Source organism: Piliocolobus tephrosceles, chromosome 8 (genome assembly GCF_002776525.5).
Source record: "Piliocolobus tephrosceles isolate RC106 chromosome 8, ASM277652v3, whole genome shotgun sequence".
Classification (NCBI taxonomy): Eukaryota; Metazoa; Chordata; class Mammalia; order Primates; family Cercopithecidae; genus Piliocolobus; species Piliocolobus tephrosceles.
The window spans coordinates 7,006,629-7,022,477 of NC_045441.1; the positions used below are offsets into that span (position 1 = coordinate 7,006,629).

The window sequence follows — 15,849 nt, forward strand, 5'->3', positions numbered from 1 at the left end:
AGGGGGGAGGGGGGAGGGATTGCATTGGGAGTTATACCTGATATAAATGATGAATTGATGGGTGCTGACGAGTTGATGGATGCAGCACACCAACATGGCACAAGTATACATATGTAACAAACCTGCACGCTATGCACATGTACCCTAGAACTTAAAGTATAATAAAAATAAATAAATAAATAAAATGAAAAAAAAAAAAAAGAAATGTCCAAAAGAAAAATTGAAGGATTTCCTCTTGTTCAAAAATACCCTCCCAGACTGAAGTTACAGTACCTCATTTTTCTTGCTTCCAACTCATCAATACAGATAGCAATAATGTCCTTTAATGCATTGGAGAACATATATGAGAATAATGTCTTCTCACATGCATATGGAGACACAAGTGTTAGAGAAATCTACCATTGTAACTTTTAGTTTTTTTCTTGTATTGGATTGCGGGGCTAGGAGAGGTGGTAGAAAAAATGAAAATAAAAGTTCATAGACCGTTCAGTGGAGAACAGTCTTGTTCGCTGATCTGTTCCCAGCTTCTGTTGTGGTGCCTGGAGGGGTGGTACATGTTAATTATCTGAACAAATGATTTGATGAATGACTTGATAATTGGCCGTGTCTATGGTAAATTGACATGGATATCAAGGTATACCAGTTCACCAGAATGGTGACAGGAAGAGTTGCGATAGCTTCCCACCAAACGTCATGTAAAAGGTTTCCACAACTTTATTTATTTATTTATTTATTGAGACAGGGTCTCGCTCTGTCACCCAGCCTTGACCTCCCAGGCTCAGGCAATCCTCCCTCAGCCTCCTGAGTAGCTAGGACTACTCCAGTAGTCCCAATCCACCACACCTGGCTAATTTTTAAAAATTATTATTTGTAGAAACAGTGTCTTGCCATGTTGCCCAGGCTGGTCTAGAGCTCTTGGGCTCAAGTGATCCACCTGCCTCAGCCTCCCAAAGTGCTGGGATTACAGGCATGAGCCACTTCACCTGCCTGCATCCAGAGTTGTAAAGTTGTCATCTTTAGAAAGCCAGTTTTTTTAAGTGAGCTTTGTGGGTCAGATCCTGGTGGTTTTTTTTAGCTAATTTAGTAATGTTTCCATTGTTACTCTTTTCAGAGAAATAGAACTCACTTAAAAACATCTTTTCTGAGTCTTTCAACATTTATTTTAATAGAAATCACATTTCAATTAGAAATGCATATACAACTTTAAAATAAAATGATTTATTTTGATTCAGTAGGCAAAGAATCATGTCACAAAAGTAGTAATTTTAAAATAATTGCTTGGCCAGGCACGGTGGCTAACACCTGTAATCCTAACACTTTGGGAGACTTAGACAGGAGGGTTGCTTGAGCTCAGGAGTTTGAGACCAGCCTGGGCAACATAGACTCTGCCACTACAGAAAAAAAAAAAATCAAAAAATTAGCTGAGCGTGGTGATGCATGCCTATGGCCCCAGCTACTCGGGAGGCTGAGGTAGGAGGCTCGCGTGGGCCCTGGAGGTCCAGGCTGCAGTGAGCCATGATCATGCCACTGTGCTCCAGCCACTGTCCAGCCAGGCAATAGACCAAAACCTTGCCTCAAAAAAAAAAGAATTCCTTAAACTGTAGGGTCATTTAAAAGTAAATTTTTAAGCCTAGAAGAGTATTTTCGTGTAAATTCCATTGCATTTAACTTCAAACTAACAGTTTTTTTTTTTTTTTTGAGAAGGCGTCTCGCTCTGTCGCCCGGGCTGGAGTGCAGTGGCCGGATCTCAGCTCACTGCAAGCTCCGCCTCCCGGGTTCACGCCATTCTCCTGCCTCAGCCTCCCAAGTAGCTGGGACTACAGGCGCCAGCCACCTCGCCCGGCTAGCTTTTTGTATTTTTTAGTAGAGACGGGGTTTCACCGTGTTAGCCAGGATGGTCTCGATCTCCTGACCTCGTGATCCACCCGTCTCGGCCTCCCAAAGTGCTGGGATTACAGGCTTGAGCCACCGCACCCGGCCCAAACTAACAGTTTTAAAAGTTACATGAAATATGTATAATTTATTTTCCTGTCTTAGTATTCTGCTGTTTGGAGTCAGAGAACACAATTACATATGCATTTTACTTAACATTAAGTACAAACTGGAAAAAAAAAATTGTGGCAGCAAGTTCCAAATGAGTGCATAAATATGTTCCAGTTTTAAGTGTTAGCCAATGGTTTTTTAATGCTTGCTCTCTTTCATTTTAGGAATTTGAAGATAATTTTGATGATGAGATAGATTTCACACCACCAGCAGAAGATACCCCCTCTGTTCAGTCCCCAGCAGAGGTCTTCACACTTTCAGTACCAAATATTTCACTCCCAGCTCCCTCGCAATTCCAGCCTTCTGTAGGTAAGACCATACAGCCTAATGCCGCATTTTCATGAGTTGTTTCTGAGATGTGAGAGTGGGAGCCTAGCTATCATAAATATTGGACTGCCCATCTCCTCTTTGGTTTATTTCTCTTCCTTCTGCTCCCAGTGAAGCTGAATTCTAGTGGTCAGGCCCATTGTATCCCTGCAGTAGCGTTGTCTTCTCCTTTCTGGACCCTGGGTCTGATATGAGAATAAAACGCGTCTCTTTGATTCATTAACATTGAACACCTGGACAGAACTCCCAGGCTCTGTTCTGGAGCTGGTTTCTCTGCTAGTTCTGGCTACGGCTCACCTTGCTGAGTAGGACACTGCTGGCTTCCACTTGGATGCCCCGCATTTGGGTAGGAGAGGAATGTTTGGATATGTTGATCAGATTGACTTTTCTAAGCTTCTTCAGATAGAGGTTTGATTCTATGTTAATTGATGTCTTGTGAAAAAATAGAAAGTGACTAGAGTTTTTTTTAGAGTTTGAAATTTAAGCCCTTTTTAGAGTTAGAACTTTTTGTGGTCTTAAGAAATTCTTATTCTGCGATTAAAATAATACCTTTTAAAAAATATTTTAAGCTTTTGCTTTGACAAAAGAGATAGGTTCAAGAAGTAGGGTTTTCTGAGATTGCCGCAAGAAGGCTATGTAAGTCTGTAGGTGCTAGGACTACCTTTGCCGGTGTGACACACATTGTGGGCTCTGCTTAGGGCAGAATAAACCCCTGAACTGATACCACTGCAGGCAGGCATGACTACAAGAACAAACCAGATGGAACGTAACATAGCTGGTGCAATTCATTTAAATATTTGTAAAGTAAGAATATATTTAAATTTATAGATTTTGCAGCCTTAAAAAAAAAACAACCTGAAGTGTTTAGCTTTAATTGCTGTAAATAACAATACCCTTACTCCAACCAAAATAATGAAGTTTAGAAGGAGGTCTAATATATTCTTGGGATAACTTAAGTATACTTACTCTAAATGGAAATATTTTATTGTTGCTTGTTTGATAATTTGCTTTCCTTTATACTTAAGAAAAACCTTTAGAGCCTTCTCAGAGCTTTTACAGGCCCGTAGTCGATCACCCGTGGATTCATTTCAAGTAGCTGAATTCCAATTCAGATCAGATTAAGTGGAAAAGGGAATTTTCTGACACATGGACCCAGAGCGTAGGAAGAGCAGGGGTTCAGCTGACCTTGGAGACAGCTAGAACCAGGGCCTGGAACACCATCAGCATTTTAATTCATTTCTGATTCTCTCTTCTCTTTGCATATCTGCTGAATCTCTCAGGCAGCTTCTCTGCTCAGTAGGGAGGTTGGCTGCCAGCAGCTCCACACTCATTCCCTTGTAGTTTTAAAGCCATAGAGAAAAGGAGCTTCTTTCTCTCTCTCCTCAGGCCAGCAAGAAAACCCTTTGGAGGGACATTCTGGTTGTCTTCACCTAAGTCACAGGATGCAGAGCCATCACTGGTCAGGAAGGTGGGGACAGACAGACAGCTTCTCTTCAGGATCTACTGGGGATGGATGGGAGCACAGTCAGATGTGGGCAGAAAAGAAATTATGGTGACCTGGGCAGCCATTGTAATTTTGTTTATATACACACCCCTTTCTGTTTTACGGAAGCCCTGTACCCTAATATCCCTCTTCATAGGAAGAAATTTTAAATTTCTCTGCATAGAATACCCTCAGAATATTTTTATCATCTTGGGATATGAGAGGCCTTTCCAAGCATGCATCAAATCCATAATCCATAAAGGAACATACTGCCAAATCTGATATACAAAAATGAAATATTCTGTATAGAAAAAGACACCACACACAGATTGACAGAGTCGTAAAAAATATTTGTAAACTACAAACAGGATTAAAAGCGGTTACATATTAAGAGTACAAACAAATCTGGGAGAAAAAGTAACACGCTACTAGAATAAATAAGCTGATGACATACATGAAAGGAGAATCTCAAATGGTCAATAATTGTAGTAACCTCGTTACTAATTAAAGAAGTGCAGACTTAAGCTGATAGCAGATAAGTAAAGACGAAAAGAAATGATACCAGGGTAGTGATGGGCGAGCATGTGGAGGGCAGCAGGCAGTCTCATCCACTATGATTAGTGCAACTATAAATTGCTGAAGATGTTCTTTCTGGAGTGGTAGTCTGGCAACAAGTATCAAAATATGAGATATGTTGACTCTTGATCGAGCAGTTCCACTTTTAGTAATTTATCTTTAGGAACTAATTGGGCAAGTGTGCAAATATGCATGTGCAAAGGAATTTATTGCAGTGTTGTTTGGCAGGGTAAGATGGAAACAGATTAAATGTCTGTCAGTATGTGATTTGCTAAATTACAGTCAGTCGATACAGCGGAGATTTATGTGTTCCTATAAAAGGATCAAGGTGAACTGTATTTGACTATGAAAGATATTTGTGATATATTACGTGAAAAAGATATACCACATACTCACAAGCAAGTCTACAAGCTCTACCATTATTTTTCTTTTTTTAAATGTATTTTATTTTTTGCATAGATAATATATTCACTTGGTTCAAAAACCATAACATTACAAAAAGTATATATTGAGACCGGGCGCTGTTGTTCGTGCCTGTAATCCCAACACTTTGGGAGGTCAAGGCAGGTGAATCATGAGGTCAGGAGATTGAGACTGTCCTGGCTAACACGGTGAAACCCTGTCTCTACTAAAAATACAAAAAAAATTTAGCCAGGTGTGTTGGCGGGCGCCTGTAGTCCCAGCTACTCAGGAGGCTGAGGCAGGAGAATGACGTGAACCTGGGAGGTGGAGCTTGCAGTGAGCCAAGATCGGGCCACTGCACTCCAGCCTGGGGGACAGAGGGAGACTCCATCTCAAAAAGAAAAAGAAAGAAAAAAGAGTATATATATTGGAAGGTCTCCCTGTGGTATTTAAATCTGACCTATTTTCCACCGCTGCCTTCCCTAAGTAACAGCTGCACTTTTGGTTCTTGTTTTTTCATACACCTTTCCAGAATTTGTTGATGCAGGCATCTCCCCTCACTTCCATTTACATTGACTTTAAATTTTTTTTTTTCTTTTGAGACAGAGTAATTCTTTTTGTTTTTTAAAAGACTTTTTGTAGAGAAGTTTGAGGTTCACAGGAAAATTTAGAGGAAGGTAGGTACAGACATATCTATATGCCCCCACCCACACACGTGCATAGTCCTCCTTTTTTTTTTGTTTTTTTAACTCAAAGGTGTCATGGTAAATTCATTATTCTGCATCTTGCCTTTTTTCACTTACCAATGTACCTTGGAGATCTTTCCATATCATTAAAGCGTATGTATTCTTGCTTCTAGGTTCGTACTATGTAGATTGTATAGTTTAGCACAGTTTTTTTAAACAGCCCCCTGTTGATGGATATTTGGCTTGTTTCTAATGTGAAAACAGATAAAGCTTGTATCTGTTGTTGTTTTGCAGGTGGTTGTACTGGTATCTATAGAATACATTTCTTAAAGTGGGTCAAAGAGTGCATGTGTTTATAATTTTGATGAGTCTTGCCACCTTACCCTCTGCAGGAGTTGTACCAATTTATATTCCTGCCAGTTGAGTATCTAATGGATAATGCCTTTGCTTTTGAAGCTGAATTGGTATCAATTCAAACTAGATTGTTATAAATTTAGGATGCTGACTGTAATCCCCATGGTAACCACTAAAAAATTTACAGAAAAGGAAATGAAGTGGGAATCAAAATGGTACACTAAAAAAAAAAAAAAAAAAAAGAAAAAAAATCACACATATACAAAAAAGGATTTTTTGATGAACAGGGTTCCTGATTTTAATATAGTAAATTTTATAGTTTTTTTTTAAGAGTTTGAAATTTAAGCCCTTTTTAGAGTTAGAACTTTTTGTGGTCTTAAGAAATTCTTTCTTATTCTGTGATTAAAATAATACCTTTTAAAAAATATTTTAAGCTTTTGCTTTGAGATTTAGATATAAAACCCATCTTGAGTTGATTTTTGAGGATGGTGTTAGGAGGAAATCCAACTTCAGCTTTCCTTATAGATTGCTGTGGTTTTTCAGCTTCATTCATTCACTGATCCTTCCTTTTCTCTCTGCCTCCATGTGTGTATGGTTCTATTTTAGGCTTTCTATTCTCTGTCATTAATTTGTGTATTTCTTGTCCCAATACCATTCTCTTAATCATAATCATGTCATAATAACGTGAATTGCAAATATTTCTTAAATTCTGTATATTCTCTTTCCCTCTCTTGATAGTGTCCTTTGATGCATAAAAGTTTTCCAATTTAATTTTGATGAAGTCCAGTTTATCTGTTTTTTACTTTTAGTGCTTGTGCTTTTGGTGTCATATTTAAGAAACTATTGCCAAATCCCTGGTCGTGAAGATTTGTCTCTCTGTTGTCTTCTATGAGTTTTACAGTTTTAGCTCTTGCTCTTTGATCAATTTTGATTTAATTCTTTTATATGGTGTGAGGTAAGGATCCACCTTAATTCTTTTATACGTAGATATCCAGTTGTCTCAGTTAACAGGGTTTGAGAGACTGTTCTTTTCCTATTGAATTGTCTTGGAACCCTTTTTGAAAATCAGTTTACCGTATTTGTTTGTGTTTATTTCTGGACTCTCGGCTGTATGTCCAGCTTGATACAGACTCTTGATCTGTATGTCCGTCCCTATGCCAGTACCACACCATTTTGATTACTGTAGCTTTTGTTTTATAGTAAGTTTTGAAATCACGATATATGAGTCTTTGTTTTTCTTTTTCAAAATCCTTTTGCCTATTTGGGATTTCTTAAAATTCCAGCTGAATGTAAGGATCAGCCTTCGTATTTCTGTAAAACAGGCCACTGGGATTCTGATAGTTTTTTTTTTTTTTTTTTTTTTTTTTTTAAGTCTAGTGAACCAGTGGGAGTGGGAGAAGGAACAAAATAATCTGTAGTGGTTGTAATCAAGGAAAAATTTTTTGATGTACTATTTTGATTCCCTTCTCATTCCCTTTGGATTATATTTTTAGATATTTTCTTAGGGATTACAATGATTACAATTAACATCCCCAATTGATAAAACTTTTGAATTGATAACAGCTTAGGTTCAACAGCACACAAACTCTGCTCCTATACAGCTCCATCCCATCCCTTTATATTGTTGTCAGAAATTATATCTTTATACATTTTGTGCCTGTTAACACAGTTATAATTTTTTTAATGCGTTTATATATTAAATTGTGTAGGAAATAAAAAGAGGAGTTAGACACCAATAGTACAGTAATAATGACTTTTGTATTTACCTATATAGTTACCTTTACTGGAGATCTTTATTTCTTCAGATGGCTTTGGGTTACTGTTTAGTGTCCTTTTATTTCAGCCTGGAGGACTACCATTAGCCTTTGTTGTAGGGCAGGTATACTGGCAGCAAACTCTCCAAACATTTGTTTATCTCAGAATGTCTTAATTTCTCCTTCATTTTTAAAAGATAGTTTGGCCAGATATAGAATTCAGAGGTATTTGCTTTCAGCACTTTCTCTGTGTCATCCCACTACCTTCTAGCCCCCATGGATTCTTTTGAGTAATTGGTTGTTAATCTTATTGAGGATCCCTTGTACGTGATGAATTGCTTTTCTCTTGCTGCTTTCAGGATTCTCTCTTCGATTTTCTATAGTTTATCTCTCAGTGTGAATCTCTTTGAGTTTATCTTACCTTTTTTTTTTTTTTTTTTTTAAAGTCTCACTTTGTCACCCAGGCTAGATTGCAGTGGTGCAATCACGGTTTACTGCAGCCTCGATTTCTGGGCTCAAGTGATCCTCCCACCTCAGCCTCCCAAATAGCTGGGACTACAAGTGCATGCTACCACTCCTGACTAATTTATTTTTAATTTCTTATAGAGACAGAATCTCACTGTGTTGCCTAAGCTGGTCTCAAACTTCTGGGCTCAAGCAGTCCTCCCACCTCAGCCTCCCAAAGTGTTGGGATTACAGGCATGAGCCACTGTGCCTGACCAAGTTTATCTTACTTGGAGTTTTTTGAATGTGTAGATTCATGCCCTGTTTCCTTTTCTCTCTCACCTCCTTCTGGGACTCTAATGGATAATATGTCTCTTGGTTTATTTGACGGTGTCCCACAAGTTCCTTGGGCTCTGTTCCTTTTTCTTCATCCTTTTTCCTTTCTGCTTTTCAGACTAGATAACTTCATTTGATCCATTTTTAAGTTCACTGATTTTGTTCACTCAAATTTGTTGTTGAAACACTTAACTGTGCTTTCCAGGTCAAGCTTCTTCTAGAATTTCTAGAGAAATTCTTCTCTATTTGGGGGAAACTCATTCTCCTGGTTTCCTTTGGTTCTTTGTCCATCATTTCCTTTAACTCTCTGAACATACTCACTACAGTTGATGTAAAGTCTTGTCTAGGCTGGGCATGGTGGCTCACGCCTGTAATTCCAGCACTTTGAGAGGCCAAGATCAGGAGTTCAAGACCAGCCTCGCCAACATAGTGAAACCCCATCTCTGCAAAAAATATAAAAATTAGCCAGGTGTGGTAGCTTGTGCCTGTAGTCCCAGCTACTCAGGAGGTTGAGGTAGGAGAATCACTTGAACCCGAGAGGCAGAGGTTGCATTTAGAGATTGCACCATTGCACTCCAGCCTGAGTGACAGAGTGAGACCCTGTCTCAAAGAAAAAAAATTAGACCAGGTGTGATGGCTTATGCCTGTAATCCCAGCACTTTGTGAGGCCGATGTGGGTGGATCACATGAGGTCAGTAGTTCGAGACCAGCCTGCCCAACATGGGGAAACCCATCTCTATGAAAAATACAAAAAAAGTTAGCCAGGAGTGCTGATGCTTGCCTGTAGTCCCAGCCACTTGGGAGGCTGAGGCAGGAGAATCACTTGAGCCCGGCAGGCAGAGGTTGCAGTGAGCCAAGATTGTGCCGCTGCACTCCAGCCTGGGTGACAGAGCGAGACTCAATCTCAAAAAAAAGAAAGGAAAAAAAAATTAATTAAAAAAATAAAGTCTTGGGCCAGGCACAGTGGCTAATGCCTATAATCCCAGCACTTTGGGAGGCCAAGGCAGGCAGATCGATCACAAGGTCAAGAGATTGAGACCATCCTGGCTAACACGGTGAAACCTTGTCTCTACTAAAAATACAAAAAATTAGCGGCCGGGCGTGGTGGCTCACGCCTGTAATCCCAGCACTTTGGGAGGCCAAAGTGGGCGGATCACAAGGTCAGGAGATTGAGACCACGGTGAAACCCCATCTCTACTAAAACTGCAAAAAATTAGCCAGGCATGGTGGCGGGCGCCTATAGTCCCAGCTACTTAGGAGGCTGAGGTAGGAGAATGACGTGAACCTGGGAGGCGGAGCTTGCAGTGAGCCAGGAACGCGCCACTGCACTCCAGCCTGGGGGACAGAGCGAGACTCCGTCTCAAAAAAAAAAAAAAATTAGCTGTGCGTGGTGGCGGGTGCCTGTAGTCCCAGCTACTTGGGCAGCTGAGACAGGAGAATGGTGTGAATACAGGAGATGGAGCTTGCAGTGAGCTGAGATCGTGCCACTGCACTCTGGCCAGGGCGACAGAGAGAGACTCCGTCTCAAAAAATAATAATAATAAATAAAAATAAAAAATAAAGTCATGTCTAATAATTAGTCCAATATCTGTTTTCTCAGCAACAGTTTCCGTTCATTCATTTTTACCTGTGAATGGGCCACATTTTTGTTTCTTTGCATGTTCATAATTTTTTTGTTTGAAACTGGACATTTTGAATAATGTGATGTGCAAAAGAGAAGTAGTAGTGAAGAAAGAAAACAAAAAATATTGTCTAGGTCTTTGCAGATTGGCTCTGTTAGGGCACTCCTTCAACACCTAGCCAGGCCGTTTATAACCCTGCCTTAGCCTTCACTTCCTTCTTGTATTGGGCCTGGAGACCAGCCCCAGCTGAAAGCCTGTGTTCTTCTCAGCCTTTCTGAGCACGCATCCTGCCCTGAGCATACACGTGGCTATCTAGGTTCCCTTCTACACAGGAGCTTTCCAAAGCCCCCTTTCTCTTCCAAAATCTCACTCCCCAGCTCTTCTGCCAAAGCTCTCAGCATGTGTACTGTTGGCCTTGACTGTTACTTTTTGCCCTAGGTGGCAGTAGCTTGTTCTCATTTGCCTTTTGCTGTTTTCGAGGAATATGTGACCACTTCATCCTGATAGAATTGTGAGTTTTGTGAAACCAAGAGAAACCACTTGTGGCAGTTCCTCAGGGCAACCCTAGTTAGGTCAAGACAAACATAGTTCCTTGGGAATAAGGTCCACTGTGCTTCCTGTGGACCCTGGTACCCACCTGGGAACACAGGTCATCTTTAAGACTGAGGCTGCACTGAGGAGGGAGATTGGGGAAGCAGGGTAAGTTAAAGCTACAAAGATATTCTACCCTGTGTCAGTGGACTTTCTCCTGGCTCGCTTTGATTGCTGTAAATCTTTGACCATGTTCTAGAGTTTCAGTGTTTCTTGGAAGGGACAGCTGCCAGAGGAGATGTCTCTGCTCCACCATTCCCACTGCTGTCACCATTTCCACTACTGTCAGTTAATTTGACAGGTGCAGTTAAATGGTGCTGGAGCGACTGGATATTCATTGGCAAACAAACGAACTTTGATCCATACCTTGCACCATATGTAAAAATTAACTCAGAATGTGTCATAAACCTAAATGTAGAACCTAAAATTATAAAACTTCTAGAATAAACTCTTTATAATCTTTAGACAAAGATTTATTAGATAGGACACTAAAAGCACCATTCACAAAAGGAAATACTTATAAATTGGACCTTATCAAAATTAAAAGCTTTTTGGAAATTCAAATTCAGATTTTAAAATTTAAAATGTTTTGGAAAACAGTGTTAAGAGAATGAAAAGTCAAGCCATGGACATTTGCAAATTACATATTTGTGAAAGGACTTGGTTTCAGAAGATAGAAAGAACTTTCAAAACTCAATAATAAGAAACAGCCCAATAAAAATGAGGCAAAGGTTTGCAAAGATATGTCACCTCTGAAGATATACAGATGGCAGATAGGCAAATGAGAAGGGACTTGACATCATTAGGCATTAGGAAAATAAAAATGAAAAGTAAGATTGCATACCCTTTAGAATGGCTGAGATGAAAAAGACTGACTACACCAAGTGGTGGCAAAGAGACAGAGCAACTGGAACTCTCATGTGCTGGTCATCTTTTAGGAAGCAGTTGGCAGCTTCTTGAAAAGTTAAAGAGACACCTCCCGTATGATCTCACCATTCCTCTCCTTCGTATTTATTCAAGAGAAACAAAAGCATTTGTCCCTACAAAGATTTGCATTCATGTATTTATACCACCTTGATTTGTGATAGCCTCAACCTGTAAACGACATGAATGTCCATCCTCTTGTGAATGAATAAACAAACTGTGGTATATTCATTCAGGGGAAATCTCTATGTCATAAAAGTAAGAATAAACTCTTGATATACTCCAGACCTTGATTGAATCTTAAAATAATTTATATAAGCCATACCATCGAAAAAAGAGTACATACCTTATGATTCTGGTTGCATAACAGTTTAGAAAATACAAAGTATAGTGCAGAAAGCACGTGAATGGTTGTGCAGAGATGGGAGCAGGTAGAAGGGATTACTAGTGGGTATGAGAAGATTTAGGGGTAATGGAGATGTTCCATATTTTATTTAGGTGATGGTTCCACAGGTGCGTACAAATATTAATGTGTATCAAAGTGTATACTTTAAATATGTGGACTTTACTGATTATACTTTGGTAAAACTTTTTAAAAAATAGCCGGGCGTGGTGGCTCGAGCCTGTAATCCCAGCACTTTGGGAGGCTGAGACGGGCGGATCACGTGGTCAGGAGATCGAGACCATCCTGGCTAACATGGTGAAACCCCGTCTCTACTAAAAATACAAAAAACGAGCTGGGCGAGGTGGCGGGCGCCTGTAGTCCCAGCTACTCCGGAGGCAGAGGCAGGAGAATGGCGTAAACCCGGGAGGCGGAGCTTGCAGTGAGCTGAGATCCGGCCACTGCACTCCAGCCCAGGCGACAGAGCAAGACTCCGTCTCAAAAAAAAAAAAAATAATAAGGAGAGTAGTTTAAGAGGGTTAATCATATGTCTAGGTGAGCTGTTCAAGAGAAATGAAAATAAGAACTAAGTAAAGGCCATTGGCGTGGTGATTGGTGGTTACATGAGAGTAGTTAGATCAGAAAAAACAATGTGAGTTATTAAAGAATTGGCAGGAAACTCATTAAAAAAAACTGTCAGTTTTAAAGCCTAAAGCTGTTTTGGCATGATTCGTTTAAAAGAGGTGTTTTATGTATATATTCCTACCTTTATTTGCACAAGCCTTTATGTGTTTCTACTTTATAGATTGTATATTTAATATTTATTTTATTTTGGTTAGATACTTACATTTCATTTTTAATGTTTTTTTCTCTACAGAGGGATTGAAGTCTCAGGTTGCCCGCCACAGTCTGAACTACATACAGGAGATTGGAAATGGGTGGTTTGGAAAGGTAAGATGCTCTTCGCTTCTGTTTGTTTCCCTCTGAATGATACTGTGTTCAGTGCAGGGCTGATGAAGAATTGTGTTGTGTGGAGTTCCACGTGCCCTGTGGCCCTGCAGTACTAATTGAGTTTCCTTTCCCATTCCCCCTGTGGCAGCGTGGGGGCGTGAGATTCAGCCTTGCTGTGTGTCGAGCCTTTTCCGGGAAGGTTGTCTTATGGCTTACAGGCTGTTATAATAAAATATCATAAACTGGGTGGCTTATAAACAACAGAAATTTATTTCTCACAGTCCTGGAGGCTGGGAAGTCCGAGATCGAGGTGCTGGCTGACTCAGCATCAGGTGAAGGTGGCGCCTTCCTGCTGCGTCCTCACGTGGTTGAAGGGCAGGGCAGCTCTCTGGGACCTCTTTTGGAAGGATGTGAATCCCATTTGCTCTCAAAGGCCCTCCTCCTCTCCATCACGTTGGTTATTAGGTTTCAGCTTACCAATTTGGAGAGGACACAGGACACAAACATTTCGACCATAACAAAGGCCTTTAAAAAAAATGTATCGGAGACTTTTCTAATTGTTGACATAAGAAAGTAAGAAGGGAAAAGAAGCCTGGAATCTTAGCAGCTTCAGTTTTGTATCCTCCTCAGGTTAGATTATTTTTTTAATCCCTTCCCCTTATAGCACTTAAGCCACTTTAGAACTGTAAATACGGTCTTACAACGAAGACCATGATGAAGAACTAGCCTTCTCTCATAGCCTGTCAAGTGGCCTGTAGTAACAATGCTTTGTTGATCTTTTTATCGTAGATGGCTCAGAAGGAGTAATTACACCCATTTCCACAGTACCGCAGTCGTGCTCTGCAAGAGGTTCCTAATGGAGTAGGGATTACATTGTAAGCATGGTGCTTATGATGGGAGGATGCACTTCCCAGTAGTCAGCCATCTGCTGCTGCTTCTCCCTCCCTTCAGCATTGTCTGTATCTTTCATGTCCTCCCAACTGTATGAGTTCTCTTCCGCACCATTCAGCAAAACCTGTTAACGTAGCAGCCATTGTTATTGGTGCTAGGGGCACGATGTGGAGGAAGATGAGTCAAACCTTGACCTGAGTGGAGTCCTGTATGAGAGATAAAACAACACCCTGTCTTCACAAGGCTTAGATATCTAGTTGGGAGGGTCACACAGCAAACAAGTTGTGGGAGGTGGGCTCAGAGAGGTAGAGGGCAGGCAGGTGATCTGGGATATTGTGTGCCTAGAGACTGTCTTACTCAGAGTGAAACAGGGAAATACTCTGGTGCTTGAGAGATCATGATGTAATTGAGTGACCTTTTTAAAAGGATCACTCTGGAAGTCATAGAGGGGAAAGGTGAAAGCAGGGAGGAGATGGACTAGAAGGCTCCTACAGGCATCCAGGGAGAGGCCCAGGCAGCTTGAACTTGGATGGTAGCGGTGAGGCAGCAAGAAGGGGTGGGACCCAAGACAGATGTTCAGACGAGAGCATGCGGGTGCAGACTTAGGGGGGATGAGACTTGGACTGTGGAGGAAAGGCAGTGAGGTTGACTGCTGAGGACCTGATGAATTGTAAGAACAGAGTTGCTGTCAACTGAAATGCAACAGACACTGCAGGAGAGGCAGGAGGAGGAGGAAATCGGGAGTTTACCTTTGCTATGTCAGATGTGAGTCGGCTGTTAGACAGCTCAGTGGGGGCACCAAGTAGCTGAACTGGAAATGCAGAGCAAGAGTTGAGGAGAGAGGGTCCAGGCTGGAGATGTAAATCCGAGCGATCTCACTGTTAGAATGTATTCAAAGCTAGGAGACTAGGTGAAGTCATGGAGAATTTCAAAGTGGAAACCAGGGGGGAGGCCCTATAGCACAGAGAGGCCAGTGCAGTCAGGGAGAAGCAGTGAGGAGGGAGAAGCCCAGGAGATAGGAGTCTTCTGAAAGTTCCAAGAAGATTAATTGTAGTAATGCTACAGCTTACAAATGGAGGAAGATGAAGCCTGGGAGAATGAGGATTCAGCAGCGTGAGTTCCTTGGCATCCTTGGAAGAAGCTGCTCACTGGGAAATGGTGATGGCACATCCTTGTGTGGAATGGATTCAAGAGAGAAAGAGGAGACAGTGCATTTAGACAACTCTCTTGAGTTATACTCCGCAAGGAGCAGTAGGCCGGACATGGTGCCTCATGCCTGTCATTCCAGTGCTTTTGGAGGCCCAGGTGGGGAGGATCATTTGAGGCGAGGAGTTTGAGACCAGCCTGGGCAACATAACACAACCCCATCTCTTAAAAAAAAATTAGCTGAGTGGGGTGGCACATGCCTGTGGTTCCAGCTACACGGGAGGCTGAGGCAGAAGGAACTCCAGGGCCCAGGAGTTCGAGGCTGCAGTGAGCCATATTTGCACCACTGGGTGACAGAGCAAGACAGTCTCAAAAAAAAAAAAGGGGGGGATTTAGTTAATTATCAGAATTTCTTGTCTTCCATTTTTCTGTCCTTATATTTCTAATAAACACATTGAGTTCTGTTCAGGTTCTTACTCTATTTTCAGGACATTAAAATTAATCTATTTTAAAAGGAACTATTTTAAAAGAAGTCTTTTTGATCATTCTCTTTTTTTTTTATCATTCTCTAGAGTTAAATAAAAACCTTTATTCTCATTTTCATCTTAAATATTGCACTTTGGAATACCTTGGCATTGTCCTGTTTTATAAATTATTTAGCATTTCCCTTGTAGCTAGTTTTTCTGTGAGGCGGCACATTCTCATTTCATGTTCTGTGGATTTCAGTGGGCTGTTTTGAAGGGAGTTTTGGTAGGAGATCAAGGCCGGGTATCATTGGATGGAGTATGATAGGTTTTTAAGTTTCAGGGCAATGATTGATTATAATTAACATCTGTCAGTTTACTTCTCATACGTGTAGCAGACTAAATAACAAAACTTAGTGGAAGTGTTTTTGAGGAACATTTGAGTTATGTTGGAACTGAACATATAAATTGCA

General features: G+C 40.8%; 1 protein-coding gene across 1 annotated transcript in view; it reads left to right on the forward strand.

Annotated features, from left to right (window-relative positions):
* The window catches only part of LMTK2 (lemur tyrosine kinase 2), a 110,462-nt gene that overhangs the window by 38,223 nt on the left and 56,390 nt on the right, over positions 1-15,849 (forward strand). The window contains exons 3-4 of the mRNA XM_023192006.2: positions 2,208-2,352; positions 12,802-12,875. Of these exons, the coding sequence (XP_023047774.1) occupies positions 2,208-2,352; positions 12,802-12,875 (219 nt within the window). The remainder of the gene's footprint in view (positions 1-2,207; positions 2,353-12,801; positions 12,876-15,849) is intronic.